At 39.2% G+C, this 20468-nt stretch overlaps 1 protein-coding gene across 2 annotated transcripts in view; it reads right to left on the reverse strand.

Moving 5' to 3' along the window:
• MEGF10 (multiple EGF like domains 10) overlaps nt 1-20468 on the reverse strand; it is a 179121-nt gene that overhangs the window by 52410 nt on the left and 106243 nt on the right. For both annotated transcript variants that reach the window (XM_049873371.1, XM_049873381.1), the window contains exons 7-10: nt 20012-20132; nt 16137-16273; nt 7916-8128; nt 406-580 (exon numbers count right to left, since the gene is read on the reverse strand). In XM_049873371.1, coding sequence (XP_049729328.1) covers nt 406-580; nt 7916-8128; nt 16137-16273; nt 20012-20132 — 646 coding nt within the window. The remainder of the gene's footprint in view (nt 1-405; nt 581-7915; nt 8129-16136; nt 16274-20011; nt 20133-20468) is intronic.

A 20468-nucleotide genomic window follows, 5' to 3' on the forward strand; every position in this document is an offset into this window, starting at 1 on the left:
TTGAAAACACAATGCTGGGTAAAATAAGTCACTCGCAAAAGGACAAATACTGTATGACTTCACTTATATGAAATAAGCAGATATATAGAAACCAAAGCTTATTAGTGGTTACCAAGGTTGAGGGAAGGGGAGAGGGAAAGTTTTTGCTTGGGAGGCCCTCAGTGCATGTTAATGGTGATGGAATAATCAGAGAAAAGATGAGAATAGCAGTTGTGCAACATGAAGAGTGTAACCAATGTCACTGAATTGTACATGCAGAAACCGCTGAGTGTTTGAATGTGTATATTTGCATCACAATAAAAAAAATAGCACCCCCCCACACCAAAAAAGGTCATGGAACTTGCAGTACTGATATGTTCCACATCGTACCCCTTTTTTCCTTCCTCTAAAGTCCAAGTCACTCACTTTGAATCCAGGGGCACAGGTGCACTTTCCAGTCACACTGTCACAGTCAGCCCCATTTTGGCAGCTGCAGATCTGTTGGCAAGATTCCCCGTAGAATCCAGGAGAGCATGTCTCATTACAGTAGAGCCCAGACCAGCCTGGCTTGCAGGCGCACTCTCCAGACATGGGGTGACAGCTGAGAGACATGGATGAAAGGAACAAGTCACTCTGGGGTAAACATGACACCCAAGTCCTGTGCAAATGCTGTTTTAGCCATGATCACTAAATGTGTGGGTTAAGCCCATGAACAGTAATGTAAACTTCATTCCCAGGCTTGGAGCGATTTCATTAATTAGCCGCAACCTGATTGATGCTGCAGAAATGTTGCGTGAAATCAGCACTGTGCACTAACAGGATGACGACTGCAAACACATCCCTCTGTCTGAAATCCATTTGAATTGTCTTAAATTGAAAGCATTCATTTAATAAGGGATCAACTCTATGAGAAGATCTAAAGAACTGCACCCACTGAACAATACCGAATCAGTTAATCAGGGTGATGTTCAAGGAACTACAAAAGCAGGCCTAGGCTCCAGTACTTGGTGATGGAACAGCTGCTTCTACCTGAAACAGCAGTTGCATTGACAGCCAGGCAGCCAGCTGTTGCTCCATAGCAAATGGACACATCAGCTGCACTAAGATGCACACATTAGTGAAGTTAACACAATAGGGCCCTCTGTGGCACTCTGTCTCAAAACACATGTGCTTCTCAGCAGAGGAAAATCTTAACAATCAAACTAGCTCTGCTGACAATTGGAAGGCTGTTTAAAGATGGTCTTCCTCCCCTGATGGAGGCGAAACCCTCACCTTAAGTAGGCCCACAACAAAATCCACCGTCAGCATCTAGACATCACATGGCTGTTCTCATAGATTTTTCACTTTTGAGAAAAATGAGGAACTGGGAGGGTTGAAGATTGAGGATGGCATCTCAGTCTCCCACTCCTTGGGTGACTTCAGTGTGACCACAAACCTCCCTGGGCCTGACACCCTTGTCTGTCAAGTGAGGAGCTCAGCCATACTCAGTACTCTCATTTCCTTTTTATTTTTTTTAAAGAAAAAGCCTATGGGATAGCTGGTTTGTTCTTCATTTTCAGGAACGTATTTACATATATGTTTAGGCCCCTGCTGCAACTAACTGCCCACAAGGAGCTACCGCAATGTCCATCACCAGCATACTCAAAAAGCCTGATGTGAAGAAAAAGCAAAGCAAAACTGTGCATTTGAGATGGTTTCTTGGGTATAGAATATTTGGAATTCAGAAGACAAGGGTCTGAGTCTCAGATCTTCCACTTATCTGCTACGTATCCTTGGGAAAATCACTTATCTTTGGGCAAACACCTACCATTTCCTTAGCATCTCAAACTTAGCATGTCCAAAACTAAACCCTTGTTTTCCCCTTTCTTCCCTCCTCACTCAGTGTCTGGCCCCAATTGATTCCATTTCTGTAAATGGCACCAGCAGTCCCTCAGTTTTAGGTTTCACTTCCCAGAAACATAGGGGCTATTCTTGATAACTTCTCCCTCTTCTCCCATATCTAATTAATTCATCATCACTAAGACCTAATCATTCTATATCTTAAATCCATTCACATCTCTTCATCTTCATTGTCACCATCCTAGTCCAACCTGATCCCATCTATCTTCTAATCTCCTAAGGGTCTCCTGACTTTTCTCCCTGTATCCATTCATACCACACCATCGGAAAATTAGAGTGTATCACATCAGTCTTTGCCTGAAAACTCATCAAATTTCACCAAAAACACAATAAATTATTAAAAAAAAAACTCATCAAAGATTCCCCACTATGCTTAGAAAAAAATACACATTATTTAATATAGCTAGGGTGTCTATAATATTTATTGCCTAAATCAGAACATCTTTAATAGTAAAAGAGGAGCTACCAGTAATTACACCATGACAACAGGCCAAAACTAAACTACCCCAGAAAAACTGGGGTATACGATCACCTTAAATATAGTCATAGGACCCCATCACCTGGCCATTGGCTACTTCAACCTCTTCTTTCATCACCACTCTCTCTTAATTACTATGCTCAACTCCACTCGACTCCTTTTAGTTTGTAACAGCAGCAACTTAAGGGCCTTCACATAAGCATTCCATATGCCTAGGATGCCATTCTCCTACTCCTTGCCTAGCTCTCACCTTCTTATATTCCAGTCTCAGCTTAAATGTTTCTTCCTTACGGAGGCCTTCCCTGATCACCCAAACTTAAATTAGTTCTCTCTTGTTATTCTCTTTCAAAGCACCTTGTTCTTTTTCTCATCTTACTCACCACAATCTATAATCACATATTTACTTTTACCTTTATTCCATGTCTTCCTTCCCTTTTAGACTGTGAGCTCCATGAAGGTAAGAATTAGGTCTGGTTTATTACCTGTTCCTGATATATGGTAGGCCCATAAAAAAAAAAAATTATCTAGTAAAAATATCACAGTTCTTATGCAGCAAAGTCTGACTTCTAGGATCTTGCTTTCCCACACTAATCTGTTCTTCCTTATATCTCTGAGTCATCCAGCAATATTAAATTATAATCTGTATATCTGTATTTGTCTCATACACTTTGGGTGTGTTATCAGGAGGGACCAGTCCCTGGAGAAATACATCAGGCTTGGTAAAGTAGAGGATCAGCAAAAAAGATGGATTGATACAGTGGTTAATGTGCTCAAACACAGGAATGATTGTGAAGTTGGCACAGGACCAGGCAGTGTTTCTTTCTGTTGTGCATAGGGTTGCTTTGAGTTGGAACCGACTTGACGGCATCTAAAAACAACAACAACAACATATCTGTATTCAAGGGCAAGATTTCCTATTAAACTAGTCTTTAAAATGCTTAAAGTCTTGGCTTAAAGAGAATAGCCATTATTCGCTGGCAACACTCACTTATAAGATGCTTAGTTTTTTTGTTTTTTTTTTTTAGGGTGATGTTATAGGTGAATGCACAGACTAGCCGCTAGCATTTTCTGAGCACCGAACAGGTGCCAGCACCAAGCCAAGCACTCTATGTGCATTACTGAATTTAATCCTTAAAAGTTAGGTGCCATCCCCATTTCAGTAAAGAGGAAACAAAGCCCTAGAAAGAGTAAATACTTGATTCAAAGTCTCACACAAGTAGTGACAGAATCAAAACTTGAACCCAGCTTTGTTTTTTTTTTTTTTTACAGGAAAGAAAAGGAAATTTGATAGCAGTCTGCTGGGGGGACTAGATATGAAAACGGATGGCTAAAATTTAGGATACAGTACAGATAAAGGAATCAATAATGCAGGATCAATGAAAACCCATACTGTGCAAAAATCAGAGACAAATTTATATTTACTGACGGTCCTAAGTTTGCGGAAAGGAAAAGAAAAATTTCAAGTGATGGAATAATTAAAATAGTTTATCTTATAAATAACTCACTGTAAAATAAAAGACAACTTAGTAGAAAAATATTTCTTTATATTAGAAAGCAGAAAATAATATTCATGACAAAGACTTAAATGCTAAACAAAACAGGCAGTTTGAGGGCAGGGAGTTGGCCTAAGTGAGAGACAGACAGAAATTGATACTCAGGGCCTCCCAGTGAGTGTCAGTGCAGCACACTGGTTCTCAGAGTGATTGACACCAAAATTAGTGTTCTGCTATCTGTAATTAGATGTAGGAAGCCAGTGCACTTTGAAGGCATTTGATGGGTTCTCATGCAGGCAGCTTAATTGGCAATAAGATTTCCGTATGATGTTAGAGCAGAATATTGGAGGCTGAAGGGTGATACGCTCACTACCTGTTTTCTTTCCAAAGAATGGAGTGTTTTGTATATACGAGTATAGGATTATGCACATATAGGAATACATATGATTTTACACACACATATATGGGAAAACTATAAACAAATATCTTAATAAAATTCTCTCTTTAATAGTTATGACAAGCGTTCTCTACTATATGATACTGGCTAAAACAGAATGAGTCATTGAACTTACTTTTATGTTGCTAATGCTCATATGTAATGACAATTAGGTGGCATTTGCAAATAGGCACATCCTGATTGCTCACAGTTATTAGATGCCTTTACTAACAACGGCTAATATACATATCCTATGTGGGCTCTTATTAAGCCTCAAATTTCATTTTCCTGTTCGAAATTATTTCCGTTGTAAAAGTTAGTTTTTAGTTGAAAAGTCCTGGTCACAGTGAATGTCCATAGGTTTATTAATAATGCTATAAATTAAAATCTTAATATTATTTATGCTGTTGTTAGTTGCCATCGAGTTGACTCTGACTCATGGCGACCTCATGTGTTACACAGTAGAGCTGTTCCATAGGGTTTTCTTGGCTGTAATCTTAATGGAAGCAGATCAATAGGCCTTTTCTTCTTTGGTACCAGAACCACTGAGTGGCACAGAACCACTAACCTTTAGGTTAGCAGTTGAGCACAAAATGTTTGCACCACCTAGGGACCTAATATTACTTATACAAATATTTAAATTTATTTCAACCCTATGGTAGATTGCAAAATCTTTGCAGCTCCTCCCATCAAAAGGTGGAGTATATTGAATCTGAACTTTGTTGTGTGGCTTGCATTGGCCAAAGGGGCATATCTTAGTTATCTAGTGCTGCTATAACAGAAATATCACAAGTAGATGCCTTCAACAAACAGAAGTTTATTCTCTCACAGTCTAGTAGGCTAGAAGTTCAAATTCAGGGTGTCAGTTCCAGGGGAAGGCTTTCTCTTTTGGCTCTGGAGGAATGTCTTTGTCTTCATCCTTCCCCCAGACTAGGTGCTTCTCCGTGCAGAAACCCCGGGTCCAAAGGATGCGTTCTGCTCCCAGTGTTCTTTCTTGGTGGTATGAGGTTCCCTTGTCTCTCTGCTCACTTCTCTTTTTTATATCCCAAAAGAGAATGGCTTAAGACACTATCTAATCTTGCAGATCTCGTCAATATAACTGCCGCTAATCCATCTCTTTAACATCATAGTGATAGAATTTACAACACATAGAGAAATCACCTCAGATGACAAAATGGTAGACAATCCTATAATACTGGGAATCATGACCTAGCCAAGTTGACAGATATTTTGGGGGGACACAATTCAATTCATGACAGGGTATTAGGAAATGTGGTACAACGAAAGGCTTGGCAAGTGTTTGCATGTTAGGGCTTGCCCTTACTCTTGCTGCCTTTGGAAGCCAGTCAACATACAAAGAAGCTCAGGTTAGCCTGCTAGATGTTGGAGACATGTGGCTCAGTAGCCCCTATCATCAGCCAAATGCCAGACATGGAGTGAGGATGTCCAGGACTAATCAGCCTCTAGTTGATCTCCTGCTGAACTCAGGGAGACCAGCAGAAGAACCACCGGGATGAGCCCAGCTCAAATAGACAAGCAAAAACCATCAGCTAATAAACACTTTTTGTTTTAAGCCACTAGGTTTGGGGTGGTTTTTTGTACAGTGGAAGCTAACTGATTCAAACCCCTACCCAGATGTAACACTGTAAAATATGTACCTTCATAGAACTCAAAATTTATCTAAAACTAACAGTTTGCATTGTACTAGTTATCTCACTGATTATAATGAAAACTTTTAGGATGAATATACATCATGAATTTTGAAATAGCAAAGTTCAACCTACTTGATTAAATGGTAAAATGAAGACGCTAGGTTTTCAACTAATACAAAAATTCTCTCACTTTTGGTTCAAAGGAAGTTTGTGTTTCTAGGAGTTTTGCGTGTAAGTCCAAGACATAAAAATTAAATAGATAACTTCAAATTCAACAAGAGTCATATAATGGTCAAAATTAAACTGTTTTTAATAGAACATTTTAAAAGCTACTCTTAAAAATAGCTGTCATTATTTAGGAAATTACTTAATCATTCTAAATTTTCTGATTATTTGATATTATTAAACATATTTTAGTGTTCTTTTGACCTACATGGTCATCAAATAATTCCATGTACTTCTTTGTTAAAACATACATGCTTATGTACATATGACTTAAGTCAAAATTATCACAGTATTGTTGTCAATTGAATAACTCTCCACGTGCCCCCGCCATTAACATGGTACTCAGTTCCAACAAAAAGAACACTTTCTCTGCTTCCACAATTCTTCTCATAGTAGAGCTCTTCCTTTGTACAGGTTTATTACTCCATTTGCTTTCAGGCACTGTTTATATACAGGAAAAGAACATACCAGTATAAAAAGAGTTCTTAGCTTCTTATGTGAGGCCTATCTTTTGCTGTGACAAGACTTATACTGCAAGAAAGGCAGCCAGACTCATGACTTGTCCCTACTCCTGCCAGCTCCTTAAACATTGGAGAGTTTTGTTTTTGTTTTCTAAAAGCAGTCCTACAGAAATTATTCATCTTCCCCCCCAAATGTTTACCTAAACTTGTTATTTAAAGAGTGGCAATATTTTCCAATGAAGACAATCAAAAGTTGCCTAAAGTGACTTATAAAATTACTTGAGATCCAATGAGTACACTTCTTTGATACCTCCCACTGGCACCTATTCCAACACACACACACACACACACACACACACACACACACACAGAGCTAAGTCCACTGTTTTGTTCCCAACAATGGTTAAAAGTGGAGACCAACCACAAGCTTCTGTTTACTTTTAACATTTGTGCATTTGAGATTTGACGTGACCACAGCTATCTTTCAGAAGTATAAATGAAGTAACAGCTGTGCTGAATGCAAATAAAAGTAATACTAGTAACATCTGAACTGCTCTATAATGCACTTCATTTTTGTCAAACTCAACTTTCCCAGCAGTCTGAGTTATATGTATCTGCATTCTAAGTTGCATGTGTCCGGTCCTTGGGGGAAGGAGAGGAAAAGAGGGGGAAGGAAGATATTTCAGGCATAGACAAGGTATAGTAGAGTGAGTGGGATCATGGTTTCCCGTTCTTAAACTCTTTGAGAGATTTTTGAGCTACAAGACTCCTGTGAGTTCTACGTTAATCAATCCTGAAAACATATTTCACATGTGACAGCCACACATGAAGTACTTTCACAAAACCTCCACTGGTAAACTTCCTCTGTATAACCTTTTTTTCTTCAACAGATGTGCTGTCAAGTAAAAGATGTTGCAGTGACAATAATTTTATATTTTTACATACTAAACTTGGCTTATAGCTCCTTGTCTCTTGTTACATCTTTGCTTTTAAGGGTATGTCACAGAAAACTTCTCATAGGGGGAAGTTTTGCTAACCTCAACAGATTTAATTTTTACCAGTGGCCATTAATAGGGAATAGAATTTAATATCTACCAAAAGACCATCTGACATGTTCTGAGTTGGGCCACCACCCACTATGTGAAAATATTTTCAGTTTGCTTCGTGGTTCCTGACCATGATAACGCAGAAGCAGGAAGGGCCTTGTGGTGGGAATCTCTCTGCTTCCAAATACTGCAGACTGAGGTTAAGTTTTAACAGGACACATCCTTCCCGGGGTGGCCAACACTCACCTATCAGTGTGGTCTGGGTGGCAGGGGCACCGTTTGTCACACTTGATGCCGTACAGTCCCTCCGCACACAAGCGCGCTTCGCAGTGTTCCCCAGCAAAGCCTGCTTCGCAGAGGCACGCACCGCTTACGTGGTAACACTTCCCACCATTGACACATCGGCAGATCTCAGTGCAGCGAACCCCATAAGTCCCAACAGGGCACTCATCCTGGCACCTATCAAGCAGGAGACAGGAGTAGAGGATAGATTAGTTAGTACCAAGTGAAAATAAAGACTTGATTCTAAATGGCTTTACCGTGTATAAATTGAAACTTCTTTCGTGGACAATCATTTAATGAACATGCTGTTGTAGGTAGGAAAAGCATCATGATTAATTACTCCCTGACAACATGATGCTGAGTGAAATAAGTCAGTCACAAAAACACAAATATTGTATGATCCCGCTTTTGTGAAATAATCTGGAATAGCCAAGTGTATAAAGGCCAAAGTGTATTATTGGTCACCAGGGGTGGGTGTGAGGAAGGGGAAAGGAGGACTCAATGCTTAGGGGACACTCATCTTCTGCGAAGGGTGATGTTATAATTTGGGAATGGGCGAGGGTGATGGTTGAACAACATGATAAACACGTCAAAGAAGTGTACACGTGAAGATGTTTGAGATGTCAAATATTTTGTTACATATATATTTACCATAATTAAAAAAGTATATAAAAAAGAAGATTAATGACTCCAGCTACATCTATGTAATAGTAATAGCAGTACGATCTGTTGGAAGAAAACATAACAAAAATGAAATAAAATTATAAGCTTGTGACACAAAGCATCTTTTTAAACCTAGTGCATGCCAAAGGTATATATATATATGGCACTGAAATAAGTACCAGGAAAAGGAAACAAGAAAATGCCCAAACATTAGTAGCAGTCCATAAATAAGACATTAAAAAAAAATATGCCCTTCCTAATCCAAAGAGAAAACTCTGTGGCAAACGTGAAACTAAATTTTAATTTTCTTGGCTTTCATGTTGACATTCATTTTTAATCTCAGCCACGTTTCTCCTCCTTTCGAAGTAGAATGGTAATCGCTGCTCCTCATTTAGAAAGTTAGATAACTAATAAGTCCTCTTTAGATCTGGAGAATTCTGAGCTACCAAAAACAGATGTCCTTGATTCCAACCTGGGAAGCCCCTGGCAGTAGGTTGTAGGGAGGCTTGAAGTTTCCTAAAAAATTTGGCAAGTGGGACATTGTCCTCCATTGAGGAGAAGGGCGGCCAAATGGTAATGAAAAAAACATGAGACTACCCCAAATCATGTTATCATCTTTAAAAAATGACCTAGAGCCCCGTCCCAGTGGAATGGCATGCTGGGTAAGGTGAATGAGGTGGGTTGCTGAATTGCTGGGAACTGTGACGAGAAGATAATCACCCCTCCATGGAAAGCACGAATACGACTTGCCCAGCCAGGTTTCTTTTTGGCTAGGTGGTGATTTTTTTTTGGTGAGGTGACCAGGGCTGCCTACAGCAGAAGGAAAGCTTTCTGCCAAGAGAGATGGTGACGGGTCTCATCTAGCAGAGCACTCCCCACAAATAAGGCACCCTTTGTGAGACTCAGCAGCCACTTCCCATGTGGCTCCAGACAGAGTAAAAAATGTAGGTCAGCACTGCATTCTTCAGATCTGTATATGCAAGCAGTAAATACATGATAGAGTATTCAAGTCAAGTTAAAAGAAACAACAAAGGGGCAGAAAAGCAAACATTTTTCACAAAGCTATGCATATTTCTAATGACAGGGTGAGATGACTAACAATACCAGGGGTGGGTGAGATTCTATTTAAGTGTAGAGGACAAAACTTCAGAATCCTTTGATAGTTTCTGGTTAACTCTGACTGTACCAGTTACCAGTTGCCATTGGGTAGGTAGATTCTGACTCATAGTCACCCCATGTGTGTCAGAGTAGAACTGTGCTCCACAGGATTTTTCGATGGCTGATTTTTTGTAAGTAGATTGCTACGACTTTCTTCTGAGGTGCCTCTGGGTGGACTCAAACCTCCAATCTTTCAGTTAATAGCTAGAGTGCATTAGCCATTTGCACCATCCAGGGACCCCGCTCTGAGTCTAGCATATATTTAATATGGTGGAAACAAGGAAAAGGAACTCTTGCAAGTTTGGTTTCACAGATTTTAGACATCTTTAGGTATGTTTGTTCCAAAAGGCAAAGTCTTCAAATCATCTCCTCAACAAACCATTAGAAAAGTTCTGGAGTAATTAATTTTTAGCATAAAATCAAATGTGTGCTTTAAAATGACACATGCATATACCTATTTTTAGAGCCATCTTCTTAAAAGGTACTCTTTATATTTAACCTGTCAGAAGCTTTACTAAGCCAAGTTACTTAGTTTATTCCTTAAAGATGTAAACTTACAATAGAGGAATGCTAAGGTAAAGTAATTTGGCCTTATCATGGCTTCTGCTGGAGGCTGGCTAGACAACTTTACAAGCTATCTGTTCAGATCCTCTTGCAAGTCAACACCAAAAAGAAAAGAAAATGGTAAAATACCAGCACTTTCTCTCTCCTACATGGATTTGAAAACAAGCCCAAACGTTAAGCTCTGGACCGTCTCCATGATTTTAAGTCAGTAAAAAGCACAGCTCTAAAAGTGGTTTTATGTGGTACAGATAGGAAGCCTGGGAAAGTGTCTGCTACCAAATTACAGGGAACCATTATGTATATTTTATCATATCTTGGCAGAGAGTTCCTTTTCTCTGTGAAAAAGAAAATCCATAATAGCTGGTCCTGACCCATATTTACCTCTTTAGCCTATAATTAAATATACTGCTAATGTGTGTTCTAAACGGCAAAAAAACTCATTTGAATTTTACTTTCAGGGACTAAAGTAGCCATTATGTAAGCTTTTCTCTGTCTTCTCTCCCTCTGTTTTTTAATGTTGCACTTATAAGAGAATCCTGCTAACAATAGTTATGTCTATTTCCATCTACCAAACCAAAATGGTAGGATATCTTTCTAGAAGTAGACATTTTTCATCTTGAAAATAAATGCATTCATGAAGCAGCTTATGCCTTTCTGATTGGCTGAATTAAAAGTCTTTGTCAAGCAGATTTCTCTTTTTGGCCCATTTTATCTAAAAGAAGCAACACTTCCTGATGAATTTTAGACCTTTAATGTTGCTTTTGTGGCTCAGAGTGGAAAAAGAAAAGGTATCTCAGGAACCAGTGAAAGAAGAAATACATTTTTTTAGAAGAGATGGCAGAGAAGCCATAAAGATACAGTGGCCACAGTAGAAATATGGAAATTTGGGGTTTCCATTTCTTTTTATATATATATTTTAAATAAAGCCCCAGTGTTTGGAAGAATGGATAACCATAAAGTGGAGATGAACTAATAAAACAGGACTCCAATTCTCCAACCAATGAGTGTCACCAATGTTGTGATTGTTATCTAAAGTATCTCACCGTGAACTTAAGGAAAAGGAAGTGAGCTGGCCTGTGCGGGGGGCACAACTCCCACTTTCACCCTTGCACATGTAAGCATGTCCTTCCCTAGAGGCTGAACCAAGTGGTTGGACCACGCCATGATTTAGTGTGAAAGAATCGCATTCTTCATTAAACCTGGGATCGATGGATCAGATAGATGCATGCCATTCTAACATCTGGAAGCTGCTCTTGCGGAAAAATAAAAAGCATTGGGAAAGAGCCAACTTTCCTATTTACAGATACAGGAAGACCAATGTTGCATTCCCTCAATTCCCATTGACAATTTCTTACTTTATCTCCTTTCGGGCCATTTATTTTCACTTTCAGGGTAATATGGAACATAGCCTTCCCAGGACTCTCTTGGGCTTTACCTTGAGAGACCATCATGAAGCCACAGTTCCCTTCAAGCAACTAAAACTTACTGAGCACCAATTATGCCAGACCATCAAAGGCCCAGAGTGATTCTGTGACACCACCACTAGCATTAGGAACACCCTTCTTTAACCCCTTCAGAACAATTTTTTTTGTTTTCATGACCTTGGCAGTTTTGTGGAGTAGTGGTCAGGAATTTTGTAAAATGGCCCTCAATTTGGGCTTGTCTGATGTTTTTCTTATGGTTAGACTGGGGTTATTGGTTTTGGTGAAGAATGCCACAGAGGCGAAGTGTCCTTCTCACCACATCTTCAATTACATTTTTTTCCCCAGGTTTTTTTTTTTAAGTTGTATTTTAGATGAAGATTTACAGAGCAAATTAGTTTCTCATTAAACAGTTAATATACATATTGTTTTGTAACACTGGTTGCCAACCCCAAGACATGTCAACACTCTCCCCTTCTCGACTTCAGGTTCCCCATTACCAGCTTTCTTGTCCTCTTCTGCATTCTAGTCCTTGCTGGTGTGCCCATTTACTCTCATTTTGTCTTATGGGCCTTAATCTTTAGCTGAAGGGTGAACCTCTGGAGTGACATCATTACTGAGATATAACAGTGTCTGGGGGTCCTACTCTTGAGGTTTCTCCAGTCTCTGTCAGGCCAGTTGAGTCTGGTCTTTGTGTGTGTGTGTGTGTGTGTGTGTGTGTGTGTGTGTGTGAGTTAGAATTTTGTTCTACATTTTTCTCCAGCTCTGTCCAGGACCCTGTATTGTGATCCCTGTCAGAGCAGTCACTGGTGGTTCCTAGGCACCATCTAGTTGTGCCGGACTCAGTCTGGTGGAGGCTGTGGTAGTTGTGGTCCATTAGTTCTCTGGACTAATCTTTCCCTTGTGTCTTTGGTTTTCATTCCTTTTTGTTCCAGACGGGGTGAGACCAGTGGAGTATCTTAGATGGATGCTCGCAAGCTTTTAAGACCCCAAAAGCTACTCTACAAAGTAGGATGTGGAACATTCCGAAGAATTTTTTAAGGACCTGGAAAACCATCCTCTGTTTTTACTCTTACTTGACAAACACATAAAATCTCCTCACCACAATATCCTTTCAACTTTTCCACAAACCCCAAGGCCTTTTATTTGGGCATCTTGTGTGCTCTTCTGCCTGCCTACGATGTTCCTGTTTTGTTTTTCTCTTTTCCCTCTGGTTGATGGGGCCTTCCCCACATCCTGGCAGTGCTTTGTTGGCAGCTGCCCGTGGTGGTACCTGCTTTTCTGAGCAGTAGCCCTCTGGCCTAACCTCAGCGATCAAGTTACACTGACTTCTCAAAACAGAGGAAATGGCAAGTTTAGACCCCAACCTCTCAAGGCCTCTTTCCTCACATCTCCTGTCACAAGCTGCCCACAGCCAACTCATTTTCTTCCTTTCAGAGTGGCAAACGTGATTTTGTCATTGTGTGTATCTGTAATTCTAGAACCCAAATGGGGATAACACAATTAAAGACGGTAATCATGTCACTGGTTCATCAGAAAAACAATAGCTACAAGAACAGCAAGTCAAGAAGTTCCCTTTTCACCTTCCTTCCCTTTCCCTGGTTCTTTGCCTTCCTTGGCTGAACTCTCAAATTCACCTAAAAATCAGCTGTATGAGTATAAGCTTGCTTGTCTTGTATGTTTGTTGTGTTTGTGTTGCCTCTAATTTCAAGCTTAAATCCTTGGAGAGCAAGAAAAGAATTATATTTAAATATTTTAGTGCTCTAAAAATATTATGCAAAAATATTACTTAGGATTCTTCTTGGGCTTATGCCCCTCCTTTACTGACTCATCTTCTATAATAAAATGTTAATGCCGCAGGGATCCAGAACTCATCTAATCATCTCAGCTCCCAAAATACAACCTAAAACCAGGAAATTGGTCATGAAAACTTTCTGAGTAGCCAAGTTACATGTCATATAAACCATGTACTAAAGGTATCAAGAATTTGTAACATCAAAAAATTAAAGGTAAAAAAAGTATTTATATTAACAAAAGATGAAAAGGCCTTTAATGAAATTAAACAGATACTGCTAGCAAAAGCTTTTAATAAAAGAGGGATAAAAAAAAAACTACTTAAACATGCAGAAGACAATTAACTAAAAACCAACAGTAAACATGAAACCACACTGAAGTCATTTCCAATAAAATTAGAAACAATATAGGAATTCCTGTTTTTTGCTTCCATTAGTCAACATTGATTTAGAGGTTCAAATTAATGCAAGAATTTAAGAAAATTAAATAATTATTATAAATGTTAAAAAGAAGAGATTAAATTATCTTTATTTGCAGATGATATGATTGTATACCCAAATAACTCTAGTCTTTTCTAAAAATAACATTAGAATTAACTAAAAAGTTTGGTAGGGTGACTAAAAAAAAAAAAAAATTCAAGATAATTTTTTCTTTATCTAGCAATATCCAGTTCAAAAAAAAAAAAAAAACCATTGCCGTCCAGTCAATTCCAGCTCATAGTGACCCTACAGGGCAGAGTAGAACTTGCCTTGTAGGGTTTCCAGGGAGCACCTGGTGGATTTGAACTGCTGAACTTTTGGTTAGCAGCCATAGCTCTTAACCACTACACCAGCAGGGTTTCCAATACCCAGTTAGAAAATGAAATAAGGTTTTGTTAAAACGACAAATTAAATTTAACAAGAAAGTTCAGGGAAAGTGGGGGAAAAAAATAAAAATCTGGTATCTTATTAAAAGTCATAAAATTTGACCAGAGTTTTAGAAAGAAAAGACAAAAAAAAAAACAACCCTTAGGGAAAGGGGTTGAAGGAATTCTTAGTTCACAGACATCACTCAAAAATAATAATACCTAGTATTTATATAGGTGCTCCTTGGAAGCTGTGTGGGGCAGTTCTACTCTGTCCTATAAGATTGCTATAAGTTGTAATCGACTCAGTGGCAGCAGGTTTGGCTTTTTGTTTTTTGGGTTTTTTTTTAATATCTATATAGTTCATTATGAGTCAGAATTGACTCTGCGGCAGTGGGTTTTTTTGGGTTTTATATAGTTCATAGCCATCACTCTAATAATAGCTAATATTTATAAGTGCCAGCACTGTCCTAACTGCTTTAATATACTAACTTACTTAATCCTTACAACAACCTTAGAGAAAGCTGCGATTATTATTCAAACGTTACAGATAAGGGTGTTTCCAGGACGTGTCCACCTCAATCCAGGAAGCCCGATTCCAGAATCTTTGCTCTTAACTGTTACACTCTTTTACCTCTTCAGTCTCTTTTCTGTAATTTTAAGCATAGGTCCAATAAGCTTGGTTATCTAGTTTTCCAGGACATAATAGATTAAAAATATCAAATAGAATAAGTAGGGTAAGCAAAGACCCATGAGGTAACAGTTTATCATCTAATACAGAAAAATGATAAGCAGTAAATGTAAGAACCCATAAGGACAGCCATTTGCTCCTATTTCACATGGGGCCAAAACCCAAAAACCCAAACCCACTGCCGTCGAGTCGATTCCGACTTATAGTGAACCTATAAGACAGAGTAGAGCTGCCCAATAGAGTTTCCAAGGAGCGCCTGGTGGATTTGAACTGCCGATCTCTTGGTTAGCAGCTGTAGCACTTAACCACTATGCCACCAGGGTTTCCCACATGGGACCAGAGAGCCCCATATGCCTGGGCAGATCATACTATGTCACTTACCACATGATATGATGAATGACATTCTTAATAGAATACTGAATCCTACAAAGACAACCTTATGCTCAGCATACGTTTTCTTTTTATTGTGTTAAGTACATATAAAAAAAAAAGAAAACTTTCTTTTTTATAAGTATATATATAACAAAACATTTGCCACTTCAACATGTTTTCCATGTACAATTCTGTGACATTGATTACAGTCATCACGTTTACAACCATCACCAATATCTACTTACAAACGTTTTCATCACCCTTAACAGAAACTCAAAGGTACCAAAGCACACATTCCATTTAAAAATAATTTTATCCAAAATGTTTAAAATGTAGAAAGTTTTGATACTTCAAGTGGCAGTCCTAAACATTCAACTATTTAGAATGACTCATTCACCATTCACCATAGCTTCTGAATAATTGATGTTTTTAGGGTCTTTGTATTTTTTGTAATGCTTTCTCTTTATCTTTCATTCACCACTGCTGTCTGTGATTCAGTTTCTGCGCATTGAGTTGGAATGGAATTAGTCAGACACACTGATGCTTCATAGAGAAAAGATGATTCTGGAATATTATGGAATGGTCACAGATGCATAATGTCAAATGTGTTCCTTGGACCCTCCAAGCTTCCTTTCGCATCCTTACAAATGGTCAGAGAAATACAAAAGCTTCCCTTACCGTTCCCCTGTGTATCCTGGACTGCAGTGACATTGGCCTGTGGCAGCATCACACGTCCCTCCATTATGGCACTGACATTCTTGGGAACAGTTCTTTCCAAAGCGACCCTCAGGGCAAGGCTGACCACACACTGTGCCCTGCATTCGAAGAGACTTGGAAAATTAGATGGGCTTCCAGCCAGGGAAGGGCCAGAGGAGGGGGAAGAAAAGAGCGGAAAGTGAAGGAGGGATACAGAAACAGTACTATAAGGACATTAGATTCGGAGGATTTTCAAACACATGAACTCTGTTTATCTTAAAAACGTTAAAATTTTTACTTGGTAAGCCTAAATTTCAGGACACATTCAAAGAGGGCAAAATAGTAACCTTCAGAAATATCAATATTTAAAACTGAAGCATAAAATAAAGTTACATCAAATTATTATGGTAACCTAAGGAATTTATAAATCATCCTGTGTTCTTTCTTGTGTCTTACATACAGAGTAAGTCAATAATACTTATTGAGCACCCGTTACATAAACGGCAACATCTGGCACAAGTGGAATATTCAAATGTTTTGCCATATGTTCCAGAGAAAATACACATTGCTATTGGCTTTATTTCTTATAATGTAGCATAACATTAGACTGAAATTTTGTGTGCCTGAATTAACAATGATATTGCCTAAGAAATACTTCACGGAATGAACCCAGAAATTTTGTTTTCAAAGAAAAACACTCTTATGTTTAGCAGGTTCAACAAACATTGCCGAGCCAAAATCAATACAAAAGCTTACTTCCTGGGGAGAGAAATCAAGACAGTAATTTGGACCCGTCTCTTCACTCTAGAGGCTGTCCATCTTGTGGAGCACTATCACAACACTTATTCCAGTTTTATGTGCGAAAGAATAAGATACTGTACCACTAACTCAATAAAATACTATTTTCCACTTTACTTGGCTACATAGCTTGTGCCTGTAGCTTCAGATCTATTTATTGGGCTTATAGTTAGAGCAAATGGCACAACCCAAATTGTTGTCATGCTTTTTGACCGTTGGAAACTATTGCCTTGTCCTCCCTCTCTCTAAAAAAAGGCAGACTGTGGGCACTCTGAAATTGGAGGCTAGTGAACACCAGATGGTTTTGTAAATGTTTATTCTGGATAGCATAAGAAAACGCATTTCCCCTAACTCCTGGCTACCCACAAAAGGCAGTTGGTGTGCTAATTAAGTCTCCTCTGGTGGTTTCTAGCTATCTACAAACAGGGAAAGTTGTTCCATAGACTCTTGGAACTGAAAAGACCTTTGAGAGATGATTCAAATTCACACTTACTGAGAACTATCCATGTGCCAGGCATAGTACTAAGCACCAAGAATGAAAGATAAGGTCACAACCCTTAGTTAGCTCATGATGTGGTGAGGGGAAAGATGTGACAACAGTTGTAATCCCGCCATCCTAGCGCAACATATTATAGTTACAGAAATGTGAAGACACAACTGAAGGGATAATGTGCTAAGTGAGGGCAAGTCTGTCATGAGGATGCGTCTGTGAAAATTCTCGCTCAGGTCCTCACTCTAAGTACCCACACTGTGTAGTGGCCCCACCTAAGCTTCTGAGATGCTGTAGGAATATTGTTCTTATATTAATGTGTGCAACCAGCTTTAAGTAGGACATTATCTCTATTAAATACATTTGTATATTCATATGTGTTATAGAAATATGTATTCATCTTTGAAAAGCACCTGGGATGAAAGCCCAAATAAAAATGTTGAAAAGTAGAAGCATAAATTGAAAGCTCATCTAGCACACAGAGAAAATACGACCTGAAGGATTCAGTAAGAACATCTGTCAAGATAGTGGGACTAGAGCAGAGATAAAAGTGTAGAAGGGGAGGCTCCACTAGGCAAATGGAGGGGTCCATCTGTCCACCTACTGGGGTTCATGGTCCAAGTCTATGGTTACCATTATCCCATGTCAAGACCACCCCAAGAGAGAAGAGAAAATCTTGAACCCGAAGATGAGGCAGCGCTACAGACAATAATATTTACACAAAAGTCCTATGAGTAGAAGGCCTGCAGTTCCTTATCCAAAGAACAGAGAAATTGGGACAATCCAGAACTCTAACAGGCTCTTTTCCTTGACAAGAACCAACTAATAAACAGTGTTGACAACCGCTGGAATATAGGAAGTGAAAGAAGAGAAGGAGTCAAAGATAATTCAGCACTTCTACCATGAACGACTAAGAGAGTAGTGTTGGTTTCAACTAAAATAGAAAAGGTAGAACAGTAGGCTTGAGAAAGGCCTGGGCATATAGCAAGTTTGATTTTATTAAGATTGAATTTGATGGGCCTACTGGAAACAACTCATTATTCCTTCAATAGCTCCCTTGTCTCATTCTCAGGCACTTCATAAAAGGCCCCATCCTTTTGATTCTCCAGGGATTTCTTCAGGCTCTGCCTCTAGAATAGAACCTTGTCTTGAATACTTACCATTTCTATCCTTCACATTGTATCTGATAGTTGTTTTCCACCTGCCCTAGTGATCTTCACACCTTGAACTCTCCTATAGTTCCTATGACACCCATCAGGCAGTGGACTCCAGTTCTCCTTTGCTCCATACCCCAAATAAAGGGCCATCCAGACCAATTCTACCCCCATGTCTACCTCCTGAGATGACAATTTGGGCCAAGCCCAGAAAGACAGTGGTTCTACGCCTATAGGTTTTGTAGGTTGGAGTTTCTAACAGGATACTGAAAAATACATGTCCAGGCTTAGGTGAGTAAGGTCAAGATTTGAAAAAAATCAGCAGATGATTGTTAAAGCCATGGATCTGAATGAGATTGCCCAGAAAAACCTTACAGTGAGAAAAGAGAAGACAGACCAAGACTGAAACCTAGGAAATACTGGTAATAAGTGGTATGTAGAAGGGATATCAGGAAAAGGGATAAAGAGGAGTAAGAGGAAAGAAAGAAGGTAATCAGAGAAATGGAGAACAAAGAGATTAAAGAAGGGAGGTGGATGATCACTAGCGTCCAAAGCTTTAGCAGAGTGAAACCGAATGAGAACAGGTGAGTAGTCACTGAATTTGGCAATGAAGAAATCACTTATGGCATCTGGAAAGTGGCTTCATTACAGTTGCTGGAGATAGAAGGTGACCATGAATAAATTGCTCTATTAAGTAGTTTGTTAGTGAAGGAAAGGAGACAGGGCAGACACTTGGTCATTCACTTCTCTGCCCTCAAGCAGACATAGGCCAACATCAACTGAAAAAGATAACCGATATTATTTTCTGATTTCAGAGACACTGGTAGTAAACCAGCTTTGACATCATGCATTCCACATAACTCTAGACCTGTGGTATGCTACATGAAGAAAGGGTACCATGGTCAAATTTTGAGAAGTATGATGAGTTATAGCTCCCTCTTGGTTATCACATTAAAGGCTCTCAGAAGTTCTGTGATACTTCATAAACTTGGTTTAACCTCATTGTGCCTCCAAATTGATGTGACCAGATAACTTTTTTCACATAATGCTTATTTTGCTAAGAAATAGAAGAGTAGTAATCCATGGAGCACAATTATGAAAATGATTATTTAAATAATTCCAGTACTGGCTGTCATGTGTCAGACAAGAGATTTCCCTCTTTTTTATCCTGAGGAGAAATGCAGGACAGGCGACTACTAACTTTTCCAAGAGGAGCCTTAATGCACTTCAAGTCCAGGATCGAATCGCCTTCTGCCTTCTCTAGACTGAGGCATTCCGGCTTTGAGATGGCCAGGTTCTTCCATGTTTTGGATCTTTAACCATCAGTGTAGCTTTCTTTGGTGCTAAAGCCTTCCACATGCCTATTCACTTAAGTATCATAAAACAGGTGACTTTGCGAGGGAAGAGAAACTTACCATCCAGCCAGAAGGGCAAGAGCATTCGCCAGTGACATGATGACACACTCCTCCATTTTGGCAGGGGCATCTCTGCTCACACTGTGGACCATGCTTGCCAGGCGGACAAAGATCCTCACAGCTGAGGGATTAATGTGTGACAGAGGACACCATTATTTACTCAACTACACGACCCTCAGTTTCATAGATACACAGCTGATGAACAGTGCCCAGGGCCCTAAAATAGACAAGTATTCATTGTTCAATAATTGTTCATTTAATTAACAACAATTGCATTAATTGTATCGTCTGGAAGGGTCTTTGCGGGGTCATGTAGTCCTTCCCTTTCTTTTGGAGTGTTTTCTGGTGAAATCATTTCAGTCTGAGGAGACTCTGTCCTACCTAGGAGCACCAGGGAAGAAAAATAGTCAAACACTCCCTTGTGACAGGAACTTTCCATCTAACTCCTATAAATCCC

Source organism: Elephas maximus, chromosome 2 (genome assembly GCF_024166365.1).
Source record: "Elephas maximus indicus isolate mEleMax1 chromosome 2, mEleMax1 primary haplotype, whole genome shotgun sequence".
Classification (NCBI taxonomy): Eukaryota; Metazoa; Chordata; class Mammalia; order Proboscidea; family Elephantidae; genus Elephas; species Elephas maximus.